Genomic DNA, 25,111 nt, shown 5'->3' on the forward strand with positions numbered 1-25,111 from the left:
TTCCCCTCAGCTGCAAGATCTCCCCAATCGATTTCCTTCCTGAGAACTTCTCACCTCAGAAAATCGATTTCCTTCCTGAGAACTTCTCACCTCAGAAAATCGATTTCCTTCCTGAGAACTTCTCACCTCAGAAAATCGATTTTCCTCAATCTCTTTGTGTGTGTTCTCCAACTGACCCCAAGCCTCCATTTATACTTTTCCTGTTGATAAATCAATGACCATGATCTAATCTCTAATCAACGGCTAAGATTAAATTAGACTAGATCCTCGCCTCTTAGAAGCTTCTCACCCATATTTTATTAATACCCATTAAAAATCAACTGGTATCTCAAATAAAAGATCAACTACAAGAGCTAGGAGAAACAATGTCAGATCCAAAGATGACCACTCTTGTACTGAATGTACTACTAGATGAATGGGGCAACTTTGTATCAAGTATCTATGGAATGAAAGAAACTACTCCATTTAGTGATCTATGGTCATTATGTAAGAATGACGAAACCATATTAAAAGCAAAGAGTGATGTTAGATCAAATGAGCAAACACAAGCATTTGCAGCTATGACAAGGAAGAAAGGAAAGTTTGGAAAATTCGAGCCTTAGAAGAAATTTCAAAAGAAAATTGACATGTCAAGATTTAGTGCTATGAATGTAATGAATATGGACACTTCAAGAGAAATTGTCCTAAACTCAAGAAAGGGAACAAGAAAAGAAAAGAAAAGAAAGAAGTTTGGCCCATGTGACCAAAGAAGTAGAAGAATCGAAAGAACAGAAGTCAAAGAAGGAAGAAGTGAAAGACCTTTACTATTGAAGGTCTCACATACATACAATTTTATTTTTTAGTGTATAGAAGTTAGCAAGCCATGGTAGGAAGCATTACAATCATGATAAAATGCATTTAAGATGGCAAAGAATAGCCGAAGTAGCAGTTTGTATGATTAAAGCAAGTCATCTAGCAATATAGGAAGATAAGAGATCATCACACTTCATCATCATTAGAAAGAAGCATTTGCAGAATAATGATCATCAAGATCCTCCATAGGAATCTTTGTTAAAAGAGTTCCACTCTACCTAGAAGAAGCAAGTGTTACATAAATAGTCTATATTCCACCTAAGGTGGGATCCACAGTTTAGAAGGATGAAGGCATGGTGAGAAAAGAAGTGCAACATGTTGAATCTTCAAGGAAGGGAAAGGAAGTTGCTAAAAAAAGTCTAGATGATCACATGGAGGAGGAAGTATGCATATGTTTTGATAGATAGTTGAAGTCATATCATCACTTAGTTGTAGACAAAATGATTAGAAGGCTCTATCTCATAAGCATGATTGAAGAAGAAGGAAACTCTTCCTTCTGAATGATACATGAAGGCATAAAATTCAATATGCCTTGAACTCTTCTTCATGATGACAAGATGAAATTAACATTACATGACCTCATGGAGAATTGATCTGAAAATGGAATGTACTTGAAAAAGGGTGCAAGGTATCGATTTTCATTTATGTAAGTGAGTGCACAAATACTCCAAGTTTAAATCTACAAATATGTGAACTTCTTATTTCTAATACAGAGATAGATTGTAGGGGCATTTACTGGATATGTCACCTCTAAAGAGAGGATGAGATTCAGAAGCTACTTGGCCCTCTACAGACTCTGCCTAAAGAAATAAGAAGTAAACACTCAGATTCGTTTAAAAACAAGACCTTGCTTGAACTTGACATTATGTGGAATTTTAGCTTGAAAGAGGTGCATGTCTTTTCTTCTGTTTATGTGTTTTAACTTAATTTGCTTCAGTTGATATTAAACATATATATCAGACATATAAGGCAGCGAATAAACATCACACATAACAACAAATTTAATAAGAAGTTCACCCCAATCTCGTGGGCTACGTCTCCTATGAGCTCTAGTTAACTAGACTTGGCTCTTTGGGATTATGGCTTGAATTCTTTTACAGATTCCACACTTAACTCCAAAAGGTTACTGACTGAACCTATGGGTTTAGAAAAACCATATACATCCCTGTCATGACTGTCCTCATTGTGCAAGCAGATCTAGGCTCCCTTGGACTTAATTCCTTTAGTAGGTGCACTAAGCTTCCCTGAGCTTCTTAATGGCACAAACTCCTTCAGAATATTTCAAATGTCTCTGAAACCTCTGCTAGTGTCTCTAGCACATATCTGACATAAACAAATGACTGTTCATTTGCTCAAAATGAGCACTGTATCCCCTATCTAGGCCTTCCTTCATGGATAACTCTGGGTTGCTTGGAATTTCTCTTCAACATCTCGGCCTTTAGAAGTCTCCAAATGGTTCGGAAAACACCTTCATTGGATTCAGAAGGTTCATTACAGCAGAAATAGGCTTTTTTTCACCTCAAACAGATGAACCTAGCCCAGCACAACTCAATCACTGAAATGGCCCTGGTGGCTCCTGGAACTTCCACGAAGCAAAATCACTTGCAAATGACCTCTGTTGGCTGTGAAACCTGTGCCCATGGCTCCAGAAGGTCGAAGAGACCCAAAATAAAAAAAAATTCGTCCAAAAAGGACTTCCCTAGCCAAAGTTATGGCTCATTAAAGTTTCTGCCAGTTTGCCCTAAAATGACTCCAGTTAACTAAACTTGGAGGCGAAATAGGCCCGCCAAATATGGCGGGACCGCCCAAATTTGGTGCTTCGCCAAATCCACCGCTATAATGACCGTCGGTTAACTAACTGTTTGTTAAGCGCATGTGAACGGGAGTTCCGGGTTGGGGGTTTTGCATGGGATTCCGTGCAGGAACTTTGGATGGACTGACCGTTGAACAAGTTGTTAACCCCGTGTTTATGGGCTATATGACCACGCATGTAACTGTTAACAATTTATGCGTCGGCGGTTTAGGGTGTTAGGCGCTGGTCTTCGGGTGTGGTCTTGTGAACGGGGAGCTGGCCCCCTTCGGGCCCTGCCCCAAAGGCTCTTCAAACCTTTTAACATATGTCCGCCGCCCACATAACAAGTTCTTCTGCCGGGTCTAGTGGTAAGACGTATGGTTGGTGTTCGGCAGATTGCGAGTTCAAACCTCTCCGCTACCACCAAAATTTTGTCACATTGCCCAAATTCCTTGCTGACGTCACCTTGGCCACGTGGCAACCTTCGGGCCTGCCACGTGGCAGCTTGCGATTGGTTATTGTAAACAGAATATTCCTGGAATATTTCGGGAATATCAAAGGAATATTCCTTTGAATATTTTGTGTAATATTCCCTGTAATATTCTGTGGAATATTCTATTTAATTTTTTTTTTGAAAAAATTCAAAATTTCAGTGTTATTGGGCAATTCTTCTTTTTGGCATAACTTCCTCATACAGAGACCGTTTTTCGAACCGTTCACGGCGCCGGAATTAGGAGAACGAGCTTTATCTAGTCGTTCAGGTTCGAACCAGTTCTGAGCACTTTCATTTTTGAGCATTTTACGACACTTGGTCTTGAGCTCCTGATCAAGAATATGAGGTGGTTGGTAACCATTGTTCCTATGATGAAGGAACTATGTATTGAGATCCTGAGGAAGCAATATATGAAGAAGAGTTCTTAAAGATGTACCTATAGCCGCTTGAGATGAGATGAGTAATCAACATTTGATAACAATTAGAAGGATTATCTATGACATCTCCATGGAAAAGTTATGAAGACCTTGATAAGTATGATGAAGAAGGAGAACCTTGGTAATGAATGTCTTTGAAATGAATTCATACTAAGATGTTGATGTTGCAGAAACAGATGATATGACGAAAGGCCATCATGAAGAGGTAATTATATTTTTGAAGATTCACTTTTTGATTTTTGAAAGCAAGCATCTGGTTGGATTGAAATAGGGCTACTGGCAGAAGGTTGAGAAGGTTGTAGGAATTCACCTACAACTAGTACACATAAAATTGGATGAATAATTCTGAAAGGAACATGACTTGGAAAAGGTAGCAGCATGAAGGATAGCCAGATAATGGTGAAGAAGGTCACTTTTCGATGAAAAGGAGGAGGACATGTCTAGTATTATCTGATAAGGGAAAGTGATGTAGAAAATGGTCGAAGCCCTATGAAGAAGTTATGAAAGAAGATGGCTCCATGATATAGAAGTTGAAGTTTATCCAAGACATGATGATGCAGAAAGAAGGAGCCCTACAAGCAATTGATAGTATCATGATCTCCACCACAAAGCAGATAGCTGTTGTTGAAAGCAAGGCCCTAGTTAAGAGGGAGCTTGAGTATATTCATTTCATGTAAAGGAATGAGTAAATCCTCCATAGTTGAGAGGGAGAGATAGACACATCACTCTTGTCTTCACATCATGAAGAAAGAATGGAGGATTGGGTGAGCATCTGAGAACCGATACTCTTTGAGGATGAGGTAGGGCATCCTATAGGTAAGAGTAGTCGAAGAGGAAATTCCTTGAGGAGTAGTTGGCCTCATGATGACAATTTATCCCTGAAGGTGTATATATACAAGATACTCGACCTCATTTGAGAAGCATCCATCAAGATCAAAAAATAAGATAAGAAAAGAAACCTAATAGCTAGTGAAGAAGAGGAGAACTAAAGGAAGAGAGATCGAAGTTTTGAAGTTTGATTTTTGGGCCACATTATCCGACACGTGCGAGGAAATTAGGGAAAACTTTGTGGTAGCAAGGACCAAAATTGCAGTCATCTGAAGGAGCCAAAATTTGGTATCAAAAGGTCAAGTTAGAAAGTCAAATTACTAAGGAGAAAGAAACAATCCAAGTGAGGGTCCAAAAGGACCTAATTCTGCCTTGAAATCACTCACGTGTGCGAAAACTTGAACTACAGTAGAGGTTGAAAAGTTGTAAACCTGAAGCAATAGTCGAAATTATGAAATAGAAGAGGAAATCTGAAGTTTGAAGCTATTTGACTTGTGTTGCCTTTGTGGAAAGGAAGCTCATTTACAAGGAAGGTTGACTTGGTGTTGGAGGGGTCTTTGTTTTGGGTCCAAAGGTTTAGGAATTCATCATTTGAAGATTCTATAAGAAGAGAAGAATTCTTGTGGGTTTTCCTCTCTATGAGAGGTTTTGGCCCTGGCTAACAACCTATATCTTGTGTCCTCTTGTTCTATTGGTCTTCATGTTTTGGTAACTATTTGATGAGAAAAACACTATAATAATCAAAAGAAGAAGAAGTCAATTATAACTTCTACAAGTTGAAGTTAAAGAACATCAGAAGCAGTTATCAAGTTAAGAGAAATCACCCTAATCTAGGTGCCCTAGATTTATCAACAATTTCTATTGAAGATGCATCTAGTTCCTTTTGTTTTTTATCAACTTCAGATACATACCTTTGACTCTATTCCTTTAGTTGTCTTACTAGGTCTTTCTTTTTCTCTTTTTTTTTTTTTTTTTTAAATTTTCCTGCTTCCTGCACTTGGAGTTTAAAAAGAGCAACTTTTTCTTTGAGTGTGCGATTTTCTTTTTCTATTTTCTTCCATTCTTTGAAGATCTTAATTTATTCCATTTCCTTGCCCTCTTCTGCATTTTCTTCATCATGGTAGTTCGATTCTTTGATATGAGGATCCACACAATTATCAACACCTTTATCTTGACCTGTATGCTTTTTACCTTCACATAGATCTTGAAGTTTCTCCCAAAGATGTTTGGCTGTTGAGCATTGGCCAACTTTCGCTTTTATGGTGCTTGGTAAATGACTAAGAATTACATTCGTAGCTTTTGTTTTGTACCTTCTATATTCGTCAGGATATGTTTCTAGAGATAATAGAATCCCATACCTTATATCTTTGAGCCTTCAAGTAAGCTTCCATTCTTCCTTTCCAAAATTTAAAACCTAATTCACTGAACATAATCGGACTAGCTAGTTTCACTTCATCAATACCTGGAACTTTGATTCTTTTGAATGCTTGACGGCTTGCCTCTTTTATTTTTCCATCTCTGCACTCGCAGATTTGCCTTCCAATTGTTAAGCTGCCACTGAAGGAACCTGCTCTGATACCAATTGTTGGAACTACCGAGAGGGGGGTGAATCAATATTTCCTATCAATTAGTATAATTTTAATTTCACGGAGCTTTAATTGTTATTAGCATTAGATAAGCGTAAACATCATAAACACCATTCAACAATGCATAACAAATAGAGACAGTTGACACAGATTTTTAGGTGGAAACCCCTCCGAGAGCAAAACCACCGTATGCTTCTTCATATTTGCTTCAAAAGATTTACATCAAGTTTTTAGCTCCAACTGAAGGAGGGTCCAAGCCCCTAGTTTATAGGCTTCGTAGGACGCTGCAGTGCCCTGTTTACCAACTACAACTGGGAGGACTCTCCAATGTCCTAATTTACAGGGTTCGACCTGAAGGTGCTCCAACACCCTGTCTACCAGCTGCAACTGGACGAAATATGTAACGCCCTGTGCAAGCTTCAACTTTCCCTAGCACCACGTTGCCACCCTGAAGTGCTCTCAGGCTCCAACCTGAAGGAGACTCCACTCTGATTAGTTGACACTGGACAGGTCACGTATTACAATTTTCAGACTGGATCCACTTGTGCTCAAAATCAGTACAAAGGAACTGCAATAAAAACCTGCTGTACAATCTTTGCCAATCAATTCTGCCTCTGCTCGATCTGCATATCAAACCCTAGCTCTCAATATAAACTCTATGTTCTTCTTGCTCTCGGTTAACTATCTATTACATTGTCAAGTCATCAACCTGTCATCTGACATTACATTGGTTCAACAATGCATCAAACATCTGGCCATAAGCTTGGTTCAATAAGCAGATTAAAAATTTTGCAACTTTTGTCACATATCATCCGCCAACAACACTATGAAACTTTAGCACAAGTCCACGCCCTACACATCAATGTTGCTCAATGAGTACCAAAAGCATAAACCTCAATCATCAACTCTCTTTTATTCACAAACACCAACCATATAGATGTAGAATGGCAACCCTGCAAAAAGACATTATTAACCTATGCCCTGCATATAGCCAACAATCTATGATCTTTGCCACGGTCCTCTGCTCTATCAATTGTTCAAACCTTAGAAAAGTGTTCTTACAATATTATGCTGATCAAAGTGAAATGCCATAATTCTGTAAACTTTTTAACCACTGCCATGGGAATCGTTGTGTAATTGCTTTAGCAAGGTCTAATTCAGATCTTAGTGCCTTTTCTTATTTTCAATTTGAATAAATACTTAAAAAACCATAAGAGGCATAATAAACCTTAAATGTTCTATAATTGACACTTTTTTGCGGGCATTCTACAAAATAACATGTTTAAAGCCAACCTACAAATACGTGTTTTAAGTTGCTTATCTCTTTGACAGAATGAAAAGATAAAAATTAAATTGCAAAATGAACTATATGACCATATCTTTAATTAAACGCCAAAATTGAACTTTAACTTCCAAAAGAGGCTGACAAACTTAACCTCGTGTCAACTTTATCATCTACATATATCGTGGCAATTCATTTGCATGTCTTGGCTCTTTGGTACCCAAGATGTGTAGATTAGACCTCGACATTCACCTTCAAACATTAAACTTAGCTTCAATGGTCACTGAGGGAGCTCTAGAAGAACTTTGTGGCTGTAATTTGGCTGGCTAGATTTGGGATGTAGTTACATGTATATACGGTGTCAACAGTGTTCCATCGAATTCCAGATCAGTGCAAGCGAGTATAAGTTCTGGACCGGTACAAATCTGTTTCAAAGAAACTCAGTGAATCATTTCAAGGCGCACAGATTTTTCTGAATTTTGCTGTTGAATTATAGTTCAAATTAATGTGCAGCAATTAGGGCTCTATGCAGAACCGCGGCTTGATCCAACTAACAGTGCAAACATATCAACCAAAGCTAGCCGCAAAAGAAAGATAGGCCAAGCACCACTGTAACCTTGCACATGTTGAAAACTTTCAATGACAGGCCCACACCACAAGAGCAAAAATAATTGTCAAACATCACGTCTTCTTTGACTAGGATCTGCCGCAGAGAATATAAAAAACTATTGTTGCTGCTTCTGTTCTTCAAGTTGTAGATTAGGACTTCAATGTCTTATGCCTATCTGCACTACAAACGGAGATATGTCTTTGATTTTTGGAGATCACAAGGCCCTTGTCCATATGTAGCTTTGTATAGGGTTGATCCACAACAGAAGTGAGGTCTGAACCACAGAAAAGAAACCTCGGTCTTTGCCTGCAATAGATTACCCACTTAAACCTCAGATGATGATGCCCTAGTGAGTGCCGAAGTATGCACAGGTTTAGGGCTTATACAAACAGGCCCAAGACGAGGCTAAAACAGGGCTAAAGTGTGCACAAGTTCAGAAGATATCGAGCCCCTTTTATTCCTAAAAGAAACTCCAGAATGGAACGAAAGGGCTTGATCTCTTTTTCTACTACGAATGTCTTCTTGTCTCGAGACAGTCATCTTTGTTGATACAAAGTTGATATGATCCTCTTGGAGTGATATATAAAATTGTCGCACGGAGAAAAGATCTTACCATAGTAAATTAATCTTTTGTGAAATCTTTTGATTACTGGAAACTTGTGATGAACTGTTATCACTGCACTGAGTTGTGCGCACTTTAGTATTCTTCGGAATGTAAGTTTGTTGTTTATGTTCTGAGTGGTACAGATTTGTAGATTGATTGAAATGTATGTTCTTGTGATTCGGATGTAGTTAAATAGTTCTTTTGGTTTCCCTTATCATGTGTGTGGCAAGATTCTGATTTATTTCAGGTTTTGATGTTGTCGAGTTGGTTACAAAATCTTCACTTGGAATTTCCTTTGTTTGAACTGCAACATCTGAATATGTTTTAACTTCTATTGGTTTCTCATCTTCTTGAGTTGTGATATTGATTGAATCGGTATTCATTCCTCTTTCTTCCACTTGGACTGAAGACTTCGACACTTCTTTCGTGATAAGTTCTTGTAATTTGTTTTTCAATGATTTCTTATCATCCTTAAGTTTCTTAATTTGAGTGAGTAGACTTTGTTTATGGCTTCTGAGACGTAAAAGTTCCTCATTTCCTGAGTCAACTTTATTTTGGTATTCAAGCTTCTCATCCTTTAAACAATTGATTTGTTCTAATAACCTTTGGTTAAGGTTTTTTAAGCATAAACTTTCCTCTTCTTTTCTTGATAGACCTTTTTTTTTTTTTTTTTTTATCAGAAATTTCTTTTTCTTGTTCTAATTGGTGTTTCTTAGCTTTACATTTTCTCACTTGCATAAGTAGTTTTTGATTATGCTCCTTCAAACATGAATTTTCCTTATTTTTGTTGGATATGACTTCTTCAAGTTCTTTCTGCTTCCTTGATACTGTTTCTGGATTCTCTTGAAACATTAGTTTCGAAATATCCTTAAGATCTTTTGATGAAGGCATTATCAATTCTGATTTCGTTGTCATGTCTTGGAACGTGACCATCTTCCTCTTGTAAGGGAACATCAAGATTTTTTTTTTTTTTTTTTAAAATGAACGTACCTAATTCTTTGAACCAAGGTCGATCGAGAATTATGTCAACCTCTTTGTCAAACATAGTTACCACACGAAATTGAGATATGTACTCATAATGATCAACTGTCACTTGTAAATCATTAATTTCATATTCTTTTCCGCCAAAAAAGCCTTTTTGTTCACCTATATTTGGCTCTAGAACTAATAGTTGATTTGCCAAATTAATATTGATGTGATTATTCTCGATGCTTGGATTAATAGCGATACTAATCTCTTTCCCTTGGATACACCCCTTTAATGTAAATAATCTAAAATCTACAATTGGAATACCTTTATAGGAAAATCTTCCTTCCTTTAACTCCATTTTTCTCGATCTTAGAGTTTAAAGGTACCCCTTTTTAACCTCTTAAATAACACTTTTCTTTTTATTTTTTATTTTTTTAAGTATATTTTTTTTTTCTAACATGGTTTTTTTGTTTCTTGTTTTATATTTTTTATACCTTTTTTTTAATAATTTTTTTTGAAAATAACCTTAGCCTCTCTCTTTCCCTTATATATATATATATATATTTTAATTGAGCCTTTGAAACTCTTTTATATATATATATAATTTAAATAACTTTTTTTATATATAATTGAGCCTTTGAAACTCTTATATATATATATATAATTTAAATAACTTTTTTTTTTTTTAATTATATTCCCTTATATCTCTTATGGAGTAGATCTGGCTTGTAAACCTTAAACCTTAGTTAAATATGATATTAAGTATTGATAAAAAATCCAGGGTGTATGTCATGTCTTTTGATCTGCGACTGTATGGAATCGATTTGACTTAATAAGGCGACTTTACGAATTGGATGTGGAACAATGAACAACAATGTCGGGCAGTGTCTGGCGATGGGATTAGCGACACTGTTGATCGGTGCTGATGAGAATAGGGATGGTCGTATATCCAACGGTTTGTTGTGTGCTGTGGTGAGAAGCTGTGGCGATGGGAGGAACCTGCGATGTGGATCTGCGGTGTTTCGGTTGACAATGAGGGAGTGGAGATCCGACGACTGCTGAGAGGGTACATAGAGGCGGTGGCGTGGAAGGGCAGCAGTGTTAAAAATGATATCGGTGGTAATGGCGGAAGTGACAAGAATTGCGCAGCAGGGATTGTGTGGCAGTGGTAGGGTTCAGTCTAGTAGAACGAACACTTGCAATGTGAATGCGACTATGTAGTGTACGACAATGGTTGGGCATACAGTGGTTTCCTGGTGGCCTGGTTTGTGGCAATAGCTGTGTCTTGGACAATGGTTCAACGTTTATGCAGTTTGGCATCGGTGAGGAGGCTGAGGTGGCCTCTTGTAATATATATTTTATATGTAGAAATTTCTGTTTTCCCACCCCGGTTTTCAGTTTCTCCTTATTTCTCCCATATAGTTAAATGCCTTTTCCCATAACCATACATTTAACAAGCTGAAAAGAATAAATTTGCTGAAAACACAAATTTTGGAAATTTTACAGAATGCTGGAAATTGCAGAAATAAAAATCAGCAGTAATAAACAGCCATTAAAACACATTTATACACTGAGATTTTTGGTCAATGTGACCCTGGAAAAACCCCCTACAACTCTTGGGGAAAACCAGTTTGAGAGCTCTTCTTTATTTATGAAAATTGCCTTTTATAGTGAGAAATTTTCAGCAAAAAATCAGCAAGCAAATTTACAACTTATCTCTTTTCCCATGCTTCACAGCAAACTGGAAATTACAGCAAACAGGACAGCAATAAATGCTGTACGGTCTCCTCGATTTTCGTGCCCACTTTCAGCATTAAATGCTGCTGTATGGCCTTTGTTTTGCATGCAGAAAAACCAGCAAACTGCTCCTCGATTTTTGTGCAAACCTCTCCTCGAAAATCGTGCCAAAATCTACCTTTCACTGTGTGTTGAATCAGCTGTACAAATCTGCTCAACTGCTGCTTTGGAATGTGTACCACGCTGCTGTCTCCTTCTCCTCCCTGCTCAGAAATCTCTCTTGCTCTCCTTCTCCCAATCTGCTCATAAAAGAATTGAATCGAATGTGATCTTTTCCTCCCTTAATATAACTCCAAATGACTTTTGGGTGATCTCTAAATCCAATGGCTGAAATAGATTTAGATCAATGGCTGAGATTAAATGCTTATTTAAATCTCACTTTTTATTTTTTAATTCACCCCACTTTAATAAAGACCCACTTAGTCATTTATTTCCAAAGTCACTTTTCTTTTCTAATTTTTCATTGACTTTATAAAAGTCACTTTAAAATTAGACTTAGTAACTTTATCACTTAAAGTCACTTTTAAATTAGATTTAACTTTATAAAATTATAAAGTCACTTTAAGAGAAAAAATAAATTCTTTTGGACACTTTTCCCTAGGCCAAAGATCAAAGCCTAAGGGAACCACCTGTCCTCCGGTACCAAATTTCAACATTATATCTTATTTGTTTTTTTCCTTTATATATATATGTTATTTCTTTTGTATATATATATATATATATATATATATGCTTTGTTGGTAATGTAATACATTTTTTTATATGTTGTTTTTTAAATTATTTTTTATTTTATTTTCTCATTTTTTTTTTAATAATGGCCAAGGGCCTAACGATAAATTGGAGAACCTCTAGAAATTGGGTAGCGAAACGCTTCGATGAAGAGTTGATGGCCAAAGGCCAGGATCAAACGTGGCTACGATACCAAATGGAACAAACAAAGTTCGACCTTCAAGTTAAACACTCCAGAAGATTTGGAATATGTAAATCTCCATTGAGATACCAGAATATATATATATATATATATAATATATATATATATATATATATATATATATATTAAAATGTATGAATGAATGATGATACTATTGGGAATGAGGGTCCTGTATGTATAGCCAGGTAAGTGCCCTTTCATGAACAGACATGTCTGTAGAGACATGCCTCTTTGTTTAACTAATTATTAACTAATTACGTATTATTATAATTATTATTTATTATCTATTTTTATTATTTTTACATAAATTATATACATAACATAGAAACGTAGCCCTAGACCCAAGAGAAAACACAAACAATATCCTCCAACAAGTATGTGCCTCCAACGACTGTCCCTTGTTCGTCTGATTTGACAACTCTTCTTAAGGGGCCGAAAATTACAAAGCTTATTGGTTAGTGATTTTTCATTAAATTCCATACTTTAGGAGGGAGAATCCATGTCCTTTTTATACTTATGGAGGGTTCTAAGAGGGCCATTGAGTTCCCTTTAGGAGGGAGAACTTTGACCTCTTCAAATTCAACTTTTGAAGAGGGAACCCCTTGAGGATTTTTAATTTTGAAATTTAATTTATTTTGCCACAGGATTTATTGTTTTCATTTTTGAAGAAGAGTGTTATCATGAAACCATTTGATTTGACCAAAAGGATCTGCCACTTCATTTTCCTTTGGTGTTTTTGCCCAATAGCTGGGGTCTTCAACTTGAAATAGGCATAATTCACAAATCTGAGGCTTCTCATGACGTGCTACATACTACCGGAATTGGCTTGATGAGGAGAATCCAATGACGAGGATCTCCAAGGCAAAATCGCTGATCTGTTGCTCCAAAAACCTCCAACGAGTGTGGGGTACATTCATCACCCAAGAAATCCAAACATTGGAGCTGGCGTTTCCAGCCATCCTTCAATTGGAGTTTCCAACTAATGAAATCCGGACAAATATTAAGAGCGTTCATTAACGGATGTTGGCATCAATGGGAACACCATTCAATACTCCCTTGGGTGGCCCCCACCTTCCACTAAGAAATCAATTTTCCTTTTTCTCCTAAGTACCAAAATTGTCGAAGTGTGCCTCTAATACCAAAATTGCAAAAATGCCCATGCTTAGAAAATTTTATGCAATTGGGATATCACAGAAACCTTTTCATCTACATGGTTTGTCAACATTTTACAGTTTTCCTTATTCATAGCTTGGTTCCAACATCACAAATCTGACTTTAGTAACTCTTGTAATACAAGCTTTGAAATATTTGGACTCTATAGGCCATTTAACCTGCAACCTGCAATCTTGGGGTTGTGTTCTTCCTTGTATTCTACTTGCAGCACTATAACCTTGGGACTGCGGCCTTGATCAAGTTCACAACTTGATGTTGTGCCCTTGGCCTGCCCTTCAACTTATTGCTGAGGTCTTCAGCAATGGGACAGGTAAACATTCTGTTGCCATGGTTTTAGCTTACTTAGAACTTGTCTTTTGGGTCCAAATTCCAATTATACAGATCACATCAATTACTTTCAGTATAAAGTTATGTAAGATTGCTATATCCCGAGCAGCATTAGATTTCTTGGTCAATAATGGTAGCTTTAATAAATTTAGCTTGAGATGTTAGTCAGGTTGATTCTCAATATGAGGTCAAAGTTTTGCAGGGACTTTTATATTATGAAAGATTAATGAAACGTATCCAAGATAGCTGAAACACAATAATTGCAATGTAGACAGTGATCTTTAATTTTTGAAATTACTTAACACAGTCTCTGTTGGCTTATAAGGTTTACTGCCACATTTTACAGGTGAACACCAAACTTCTTCAGGTGGTGAATTTTATGATGAGGTACTTACAAAGTTGGATCTATGTCTTTACTGTCCCTTTTTAGATCCATAGTTGTTTAGTCTTGCTTTTTTTAACTTCTACTGAAGCTATAAAGACTGTTTCAATTTAGTTTAAACAGGCACTGCATCATGTCCTTTTTTGATGCTTTTGTGAAGGTTCCTTTCAGATTACATAATTATGCAGAATCTGCATTGCTTGAGCAGGGACGTTCGTCTCACTTTTCTTTCTGGAATTCAGGACGACAAGAACATACCTTGAGAGCAAAAAATGAAAATAAAGGGATCTCAGGTAAGGTATCCATTGATCATTTTCTATTGTTAAGGGGCTATGAAGCTATCACAACCTAGGGCATGACTTACTGTAGATTAGCTTTTCACTATTCTTGATAAGTGAGTCTGCTTTTCGGACAGTTGAAATCAATAATTCATCAGGATCAAATATGAGTAGAGCTTATGGTAGTTTCTTGGTTAATGCTGTTATTTTTATCTTGAAATACGATTCATGGTTAGTGATACAATAACAGTTTGTTTTTTATTTTCAATGAATAAATGTATTTGGTTGCATGTCAGATGCCAAAGATGTTCCTGAACTGATGGGAAAGAGGAAAAACAATGATGACAAAGGAAGCAACCAAATTTCAAAGGTTCTCCACTTTGGCCATGGCTCTGTTGGTTCAGGTCGGGACTCAAGATACTGGGACAGGGATGACAGGAGACGAGATGAAGATTATGATGGAGAGGACTCTTCATTCTCAAATACAGATTCACATTCTGGTAAAAAAAATATTGGTCTCAACAAGGTGGAAAAGAATAACATGGGGAATGGCTTTGATGATCATGGAAGAGATGGGGTAAGGAAAGAGAAACCAGTGAAAGGAAATACAGTATCAAAGCATGTTACTTATCAGGAGGGCCATGCCAAGTTGAGTAGAAAGCCAGATTGGAAAGATTTTGGAAATGGAGGTTTGTACAATGAAAAGGGACGAGATGAACTTAAATCTTATGAAGCACAATATGAGGAAGATTTAAGGCATGAACTTGACTTCAGTGGGACAGGCAAAGAAGATGGTGCAAATGGCTTAGACAAGGAGCACGAGAAAGTTGGAATTGAAGGTGAAGAGGATGATGCGAAACACAGATCAATGGATAAAAAGATTAAAGGGAGCTTACATACAAAGGGTTTCTCAAATCAACAGCAGGTTGATTTAGATGATGAATATGATGATGGAATTGATGAAGATTTTATACGCCCTGAAGAGACCGAGGACATTAGTAATGAACAAAATATTGTAGGGGCTGCAGAAAAGCTGACTGAGAATGTACAGCCTGATATGAAATATTCTCACAAGACCAATCCTGATTTGTATAAAGCAAGTTTGGACTTTACAGAACATAATGAAGGGCGAAAGAGGGTGCTCGACAGTCATTTTGAAAAAGAATCTACTCTTCTATTACGTGGTTTTCATCAAGACAAATTGAAAGGAACCCTAGTGAGTAATCCTGAACTGGTGGATTCTTCTAGAAAAGCTGGTATTGATAAAAGGAAGACAAGTTCGATGAGAAGAACCAAAAGGCGTAAGCATGCAAGTAAGATTCCATTAGTTGAAATGTGTTACATGTTGACATTTGTAAAGTTTTTCATCTTTGAATGCTTATGACTCTGCATCTTTTCAGACTTTTATCTTACCAGTATTTTAAATCTTTAAGCTTTTGATCAGGTGAACTCGTGGCTTGATTAATGGTTTCCTTGGTTTTTATTTAATGTCTCATAAATAGACGATTTCTGGAATTTTTACTCATGGACTTAGTTTTTCGTTTAATGTTCTTACTTATCTATTTACTAAATTCCTCTTAAGGAGAGAAGTTATTTATATTTGCAAGAGAAGGTATTTCAAGTTTCAACTATAACTTCTATCTATTCTTCTTCTGAAGAATAAATATACCAGCATAAACTTAAATGTAGGCGATGTGCATCACAATTATGGATCGTGCCTTGTGTTCTCTTGGTTTTCAAGCTAAGCTCAAATTTGTAGAATTCCCACATCTTGTAATGCCACAGGGAGGATCATCGAGGCCTAGATATTTTACATTATTGAGCTCTTTCATTGTTGCCTCAAATTTGACCAACAATATTTCTTGAGAAAGATAAACCCTCTCATAAGTTTATATCCTTTGGGGGAAGTGTTACTAAGAGGATTTAAGGCTGCTGAAGCGGAGATATTTTGGAAATGGTCTGGAATATTCTATGAGATTTCCATATCATCATACTCTGTAAGGTTGCCTTGGATCTTGTAGAACAAAAATCTGCTCTGGATTCTGTTTTCTTTTTAGGTGCTAGAAATAGAATTGAGAGGGCACATCCCCAGATGCCATCCATTGCATGGACCCCAATCCTAGCCCCTATTGCCTTGTAATCTTCAAATACTTGGAGCTGTGATCCCAAGTTCCAACTCACTAACTGCCTGGTGAGTATTCCATTAAAAGGACCCACTTGCACCCATGGTCAAGCTCGCTGAAGTTGTCTCGAATTTGAGTTTCTTTGCCTTTCCTGGTCTTGTTTAATGCCGATTTAGGAATATCACCTCAATCTTGTTGTTTCTCAGATCTATTTCCTGTGAGCTTTCAACTTTAACTCTGAACCTGAAATATGAATTACGGCACTATATATATTCGTGTCCAATCAAATTCACAAGGCAACCAAATAAAATAAACACCGTGTTGGAATTTCCACACACCCTAGGTCAGGTCTATGCCCTAGCTAGGAACATAAACACACTAGAGATGCCGAACCAAAAACATTTATGCACAGCAGAATATAACAGCAAACCGATTAATAACAGTACACAGTATTTTTTGGCCCAAATCATGTTCGTTATTAGTCCATTAATAATAAAACCTTAGGGCTGCCATACCAGGGATCATGGCCCTTTAGAAACCCTGATACAATGCTATAATACAATAAGATACAAGTCTGTCCTTTGATTGTTACAACTAGGGCTGAGGCCTAATCCTTCAGGCCGTCCTCCGCCCATAAAAACAAAGACAAAAAGCTCATTTTACTTGCTGTTTGAGGTTCTTAGCGATCAGCCCTTTGCCACCAGATACTGCCCAGCCAACTCCTTTCAGCCCACAGTCCAGTTCTGCCCACCTGGCAGCTCTGCAATCAGCTCCTTAAGCTTGGGCTTATCCCTTCAGACCACAGGCTACTTGCTGTCGTCAGTTTTAGCTCTCCTTAGCAGCCCTTTACCTTGCTGTCCTACTCGGCCTGCTACAGCAACCTTTGGCCAGCCTCAAATCTCCTCGCTCTAACCTGTCTTGCCTTCCTAGGTCCTCTGCCTGCTCAGTTTAGTTCAATGTTGCAGTAATCGTTATCGGGATATTATCAGTGAGGGTAAAAAATCGGAAAAAGTCGGGAAAAATTGTAACATACAAAAATATTCATTTTTTTTTTCAATTTTTTTAATATCTAAAGCATCTACAACATAAAATAAATACATTGACACATAAAAATGATAAAAGAACTAATATATAAGATGTTTAATATCATTTATAGTGCTACATCACATATAACAGTGAATCATGTCTTGAATAGTAAGTCCTGACTCATGACTCCCACCTCAGCCTCAAAAGATCAACAAAAAATATAATAATGTATCTCATGAGTCATATCATGAGCCATAATGTCATATACAATGAAATGAACCAAATAACTAAGGTCTAATACAACTGATTTTTCTGCCCCTCTTGCGAGGAAATGTAATAGCTTTCCCTTTCCCTCTAGATGTAGATGCCGGTGGAGTTGGCAGTGGACTCTGCTGTGCTCTAGAAGTTGAAAAACTAGGAGCTATAGGAGGTAGACCACGTCCTCTACTGGTGGCAGGGGTAGCCCGGGTAGGTGGTGTCACCTCCTCGTGTTGCTCCACCTCTTCCTCCTCCTCTCCCTCCACTACCTCCTGCTCTATCCAATCATCGACAGACTCCATGAGAGGCCTTTCGGCTCAACCCTCCATGCAGCAGTGGTGTCAATCCCATCCAATGAGATGGCCTCCATATCAGGTATCCTCTCAAGTTGCCTCACCCACAATCGAAGATTGTAGTAGACGTAGACCATGTCATTAAGTCGCTGGGACTCCAATTTGTACAAAGATCATGAAATAATAATTATATAAAAAATATTGTTTAATGAATTCAAAAAATTATTTGGAAATTTGCAATATTTTAAGTGTTAACCTGTTGCGCTTCTTGTTGTGTATTTTTTCAAATACACTCTAGTTGCGCTCGCATCTTGAGGAGCTACATGTTTGGCTGAGGATTCGAATGGAAAGCTTTTGCAGAAGGGTTATCCTAGCACCCTACATTCTCCACCATGCATCTACAACAAAATTACAAATAAAATTTTAAATAAACATAAGAAAAAAAATGAAATTTGAAAGTTGAAGCAAAGTATGAAGTTATGAACTTGAAGAGACAATGAAATTTGAAACAAACTAAAAAATACCTGGCATTTTAGTCATCCTATCAGTCACAGCCATGTCAAAGCCAAATGTGCTACCTGCCATCCTGTATGTCTCAATTTCTTTGGAGATTTCTGTACATTTTGCTGGAGATCGCACCATCCTCTGAACATAGGTAAAGAATCCATCCATGATCTCAGCATCAAATACGAACCCACATGGGTAAGAAAATGCGGGGTTCAGATAGATCCCTGCAGCATGAATGGGACAATGGAGTGTGTTGTTCCATCATTCATCAATCACTTCCCATAGGAGGAGTTGCCTCTGAAACCCCTCATCTCCCTTATCATCATAGTAGGCCCGAATGAATTCTTTTGCCCTGTCCATGGTTTCATACAAATAGTCCATTGCGGGCTTCTCACCATCAACTAATCGAAGAACCTTTACCAAAGGTTTAGTAACGGTGAACACCTCCTACACTCCCACCCAGAAGTCTTCCTGGTATGAAACTAGTCTGCATATGGCCTCTCTCTCTGGTTTGTGGCTCATTATCAAAGCACGCTACTCCTTTGAAAGAAACATTCTCTTCACATCCCACATAGAATTCAAGAGGGATTGAAGAGATATGAAACTGGTGACAAATCGTGTAATGGCGGGGCGCACCAACTATTTGTTGTTGGCGAATTTTCTCATCAAGGTAAGCACAAATGTATGATTATATATAAATTTTGTAATGCTTTTTGATGTCTCAACAATATCTTTGACAAAGGAAATCTTCCCTATGTCCTCTAACATCAAATCAATACAATGTGCAACACAATGTGTCCAAAATAAAGTAGGATGCCTCTCCATAAGCATCCTACCAACAACAACATAATTTGCAGCGTTGTCCGATATGAGTTGGACAACATGTTATGCACCCACCTCCAAAATAAACACATCCAACAAATCATATAAAGTTTTTGCATCTTTGATATGTGAAGATGCATCAACAAATTTCATAAACATTGTCTCCTTAGGACAACTAACCAAGAAGTTTATAAGGGTTCTCCCCTTTTGGTCGGTCCAACCATCTGACATCACAGTGCATCCTGTTTGTGCCCATGATGCCCTAAACTCCTCCAATCTTTTGATGCAGTCAACCTTTTCATTTTGAAGAATCCGGCCTCTAAAGTCATCATAAGAAATGATTTTGTACCCTAGGCCAACGGTTGCAGTAGCTTCAACCGCAGGCTGGAAAAATGGATTATTCCTTGCAACGCTGAAAGGAATATCACTCCAAAGAAAAAAATTGGCCAACAACTTGTCAGCTTGTTGTTTCTTAGTTTTTTTAAGCATTGAAGTGATAGATGGCTGTGAACCGGGCGTGGTTCTAGAAACAAAAAATGATAAGACGGCTATTGGGTTGGTTGTAGATATTGATGCTGAAGTAGAACCAGTGCCACTTCCTTGTTCACTTGACCCTAACACAGTCTTTGTTAGTTGCTTCTTCATTTCTGCTTTGGCCTCTCTATTGTGCTCTAAATTTTCCAATGATCTCATGGCTTTTCGGATGATTTTCGAAGTTGTATTTTTGCAAGGCCCTATATCAAATCCAGAGATTTGTGCAAGGTGATACTTCAATCTATAAACCCCCCCTGACATAACCTGCCCACACAACTTGCAAGACAAGTTTATTCTATCAAACCCTCCATCAGGTTCACCAAATTATCACAGAGGGTCCAATTTCCTTGGCATGTTTGTAACTTGGTTGAACTCTTGACTCTTGAGTTTTAAATTTGTAAGATGAAGTTTGAAGTTTGAACTTTGAAGTTGAATGGTGAACCTATGGCAAAATAAGGATTACAGGTTACAAAAACTAAAAAAAATTACATACATGAGTAACATGACAAAACACATGGAATTTTTGACAATTTAAGTTTTTAACAAACAAAAACCCCATCAAATCAATTCAAAAATATTTGATAACCCATTGAAATATTTGATAAACAATGGGTTATCCAGATTCCAAACCCAACCAAAAACATAAAAAAAACCAAAACAAAGTTACAAAACACAAAATTTTGGTGCCCATGCCGGTTTGCTGGAGAAAATTCCTCTCCTCCTAGCTCTCAATCCATTTTTCTCCTCCAATCAACTCCCAAACAACCAAGCTTTTCCTCCTAAGTCACTCCAAAACCACGTCGGTGCCACTGTCTGTCCAAATGATTAACAAAAAATCATTTTTTGGTCTTATAATAACGCTATCCGCCAGTCCAACGATTACTACCAATCGAATCACGATTTTTTGGAAGTTATCACGAGTTTTTGAAAAAATCGCAAATTTTTCATAAAAATCGCCAGAAAAAACCAGTTTAAAAATCGTGCGATTTTATTGTTGGAATGTGGAAATCGCGATTTTCCGATAAAATTGCGATTTTATTGTGATTTTCGCATCACTGGTTTAGTTTGATCTGCCCTAGGCCTGTTTTTTCTTACCTTGCGACCCTTCTCCAAGGGTTGAGGCACCCTGTGGCCAGGCTCTCTTGCTTGCAGCCAGCCCTAGAACCACAAACAAACCCCTTTCCCTTGCTGCGAATGGCGTTACCAGCTCCAAAAGAAACTCGACCTACTGTAGGATAGATAACTCGACCTTCTTGAACAATTTCTTGACTAGAAAGCCTAACTCAACCTTCTTGAACAATTTCTTGACTAGAAACCCTAACTCAACCTTCCTCTTGGACAACTGTGGATCCTTTCGGCTTGATCTTCTTCACACATGTAGTCCATCACACTTGTGACTAGGCCTCTCCTTTGGCCTATAATTATAAAATTATATCTCTTGTGTGATTGTCTTGGGGGTCTTCTATGTCCTTCAAGAAACCCTCACTTCACCACTCAACAACAAATTAGAATATAATATTAGTTTTCTTGGGTTCCAAGCTCACAACGTTGGGTCCAAAACCGAAACTTGGGTACTTTTTCCACAAACACTCCATTTTGTGGGTTTTCTCCTCACAAACCCAACACCCAAGGCTTGTAGGAGTACCTACCAAGCAACCCAATTTCAATACTCCCTCTTAGCAAGGGAGGTACTTCCATTTCTCGAAGTATCTCATTTCCCATAGTGGAAGAACACAATCCCATTTCATGGCTGCTCTCCAACAATCATAGAATGCTTCATCATCCATCACTGAAGCATACCTGTAGTGTGAACAACACACTCCTTGGAAGTGTCTCTACTAGTAAAAGCCTTCTTATTCTTCTAATCTTGATAAGCCTTTACACCATTCCATGGTTCCTCCTTGTCAGTTGTGGATGTCTCCTTTTTTTCCTTTTGACGATGTGCTCTTCTCAGGTTGTGGACTCTCCCTCTGAACCTCAGAACTCCCTCTCGAACTCAAATGCCCCGGAGTCTGAGGAACCTTCTTCTTTCCTTAGTCAATAGGCTTGCCCATCAGTCTATACAAACCATTCTCTTTGACTCCAAGAATCAATCCTGTATTGGAGTTAGAGCCATTGGGCTTGAGCATCACCTTTCCATCCCGGAACATTACTTCAAACCCCTTAGCCTCAATCGCTTTGATAGACAACATGTTGCACGTGAGCTCTGGTACCCAAAGTTCATCTCGGACTCATAAAAGCCCTCTCGAATCCATCCTGAATGGTATAGTTCTTGCTCCTTTGAATGTCTTCTGACTCTTATCACCAATATTCACGTGTAGATCAAACTTCCATTCAATTAGGCTCTTAAATACTTCTCGCGCTCCTGTTATTTGCATTAACACTCTGGTACATATGAACCAAGCACCCTCGGGAATGGTGCTCCTTGAGAAATGAGAGATCAGAGAAAACTCCTCGTCGAACCTCTCCAGGAAATCATCTTGTTCTGCTGAAGCTAAAGCAACCATTGGTACCTCCTCCTCCTTCTCGTTCCTTCCTTTCTTCCATTGCAGACACTTGCATAATGAACAAACACGCCACATGTAAAGCATTTCATTTTATTCAAGCCCTTCTTCTTCTTGCCATTGTCGAACTTCACTTTTCCCTTCTTCAACTTACTAGCAAGAGCCATATTCTCTTCATCAAAATTCTTCTTCTGAAGATCCTTGTCTCGAAGTTCCTGCTGGATGAAATCGTCCCATAACCTATTCTAATTTGGCAGAGTCTCACGTGAGACTATTCCTTTGATAAATGGCTTCCATTGCTCCGAAAATCCCTTCAAGGCAATCCTCACCAATTCAGGTTCTGGCACATCATCACCAATGTCACTAAGCTCATCAGAAACTTGCTGAATCCTTGTTAGATATGAAGTCACGTTCTCTCCATCTGTGTTGAAATTGGCAACTAGGGCCAAATTCCAGTTTAGACAACTCATTTGATGGAGATGATGATTGCATTAAATTCCTCTTTTTGAGAGGACCAAAATTGATATAAGGATTATCTAATTTGGACAAGCAGAAGCGTGTTTTTGAATTTATAACCACACGCGCAAATTGTTCAGGTCAGCCACATCATCTTGTAGGCTCATGAAGCCCAATGGACGTGTCACTTCACCCTCAATGACTTGTATAAATACAAGTGACCTATCACCTCATTTGGCATCATCATCACTCACACATTCTTCTCTCTCCTCTCGTTGGTTTGTACAACTATTGGGCAAATCTTCTCACTCACACATATGGCAAGGAGGAAGAATTTCAGGAAAAAATTGCAATGCCGAAAATTTCAGAATTTTCTGTAGTTTGACCAAGGATTGACCAACATTGACATTGACTTTCTGGGCATCGTTTGACTTCAATTTTCAGGGTGAATTTATGTCTCAGCAACCTACATGTTTGGGAACAAGAACCGAGGTAAAAAGAGGACTTTTGTTAGGACATTCCGACACATAGGAAATAGTTAAGTTCAACTTGGTCTAGTATAGAGTTAGGTAAAGTGTGTTTCTTTACCGTTGTACATTTTGTAACTTACAATCCGACGGTCACGATATGTAGTGATCCGACGGTTCACTCTCTCCTCAGTATTACCGACACTTGATCCGTGGCTTGACACCCGATTGGTCCATGAGTTCTATTTAAAAAGCATGGAGGGTCATTGTTCGGTTAATCCGTGCATGAGAGAAGCTTATGTAAATTTTCATTCTTTGATTAATAAATTGCCTGAAGTGGCCGCGTTGGCTCAGGCCGTGGACTGTTTCCCTCTTTGAGGGTTTTAACCACGTCAAAAATACTGGTGTATTGATCTGTGATCTGGTTGTGAGCGGTGTCCTTTTGGTGTTCTTTCTGAGGAACTTACCCTGTAAATTCCTACATGGTATCAAAGCTATTTGAGGGCCGCGTCCGTTGGTGATCCAAATCTGAAGCCGGTAGAACTGCATCCGACTGCCGTTTCCTAGATCTGCTGTTTCTGACTGCTTTCGGGCCGAGATGACTGCTCTGTTGTGTTCGGAGCATCTGTTCCAGTGAGGAACCCCTTTCGTTTCACGCGAAAAGGTTTCCGGTAGCCCTAGCTGCGTCATTTTTAAGATCTGGAGGTATACAGTCTTTATTTGCAGTTTACTGTTATTTTCTCTCTGCTTATTTCGGTTTCGGTTTATTTAGCTTTTTTTTTAACCGGATCTATACCTTTCATTTCTGCGTATGCTCTTTGCCCTGCGACTCTGTGCGATCTGGGCAAATCAGAAACAGAAAGGAAGGATTTTTCTCATGCGTATGCTCTTTTCCCTGCACCTTAGTGTGATCTCGGAAAATCAGAAACATTGAGAAAAATATTTAGTTTTTCGGCTAAAGCTAACTTTGAGCCGCAAGGTTCAATTTTTGAAAATATTTAGTTTTTTGGGTAAAGCTAACTTCGAGCCATAAGGTTCGTTTTCTTTGCATGTCCGTGTTGGGTTTTGTGTTTTTTGTTTTGTAGGGAAAAAGAGTTTTCTCAAAGCAAGCACGCAACCCAAGGCTCTCTCTCTCTCTCTCTCTTTCTCTCTCTCAAATTTTTTGTATAGCTCAATTGGTTCAAAGCTATTTTAAGAGAGTAGAGGTCTTGGGTTCAAATCTCCATTTTGTGGGGGCGTTTTTTTTCATTCTCGCACATTCGCGCACTTTGCCGGCAACTTCAACAAATTTTTTCAAAAAGCCATAACTTCTTCATCCGGAAGCCTTTTTCAGAGCCGTTTTTTTTAAAACAGCCTAATTTTTCGAGATCTATCCATTGGAACACTTACTTTCAGCATCTTCAGCTTCAGTTTTTTTAAAAATGGAAAGTCCATGCCAAGTCATTCTTGACAGCACTAACTACTTCCAATGGATATCCTACATGGAAGATTTACTTAGAAGTAAAGGTCTCTACAGAATAGCCATAGGCCAAGAGAAGAAACCAAAAGATGAAGACAAGGCTGCAAAATGGGAAAATAGACAAGATCAAGCACGTGGTTTGATAGGGATGTCTATTTCTCCTGATCTTAGATTCCATATTGCAGAACTTGATACTCCTCATGAAGCATTGGAACAAATCACTAAAGTTTTTGGGATTAAAAATGAAATTAGAGCCCATCAACTTGAAAATGAGTTGCTTACATTGGATCCTAATAATTTTTCTTGCATTGAAGATTTCTT

General features: G+C 38.0%; 1 protein-coding gene across 2 annotated transcripts in view; it reads left to right on the top strand.

Annotated features, from left to right (window-relative positions):
- The window catches only part of LOC149213033 (uncharacterized), a 230,975-nt gene that overhangs the window by 35,417 nt on the left and 170,447 nt on the right, over positions 1–25,111 (top strand). Inside the window, exons 2-4 of one of the 2 annotated variants that reach the window (XM_089391940.1) lie at positions 14,007–14,068; positions 14,272–14,356; positions 14,638–15,654. In XM_089391940.1, the coding sequence (XP_089248066.1) occupies positions 14,007–14,068; positions 14,272–14,356; positions 14,638–15,654 (1,164 nt within the window). The remainder of the gene's footprint in view (positions 1–14,006; positions 14,069–14,271; positions 14,357–14,637; positions 15,655–25,111) is intronic. The other variant, XM_089391941.1, reaches the window with a different exon arrangement.

The sequence above is a fragment of the Pinus tabuliformis genome, chromosome 1_1 (genome assembly GCF_031772625.1).
Source record: "Pinus tabuliformis cultivar Carrire ecotype Pingquan chromosome 1_1, CPIR1, whole genome shotgun sequence".
NCBI classification, from domain to species: domain Eukaryota; kingdom Viridiplantae; phylum Streptophyta; class Pinopsida; order Pinales; family Pinaceae; genus Pinus; species Pinus tabuliformis.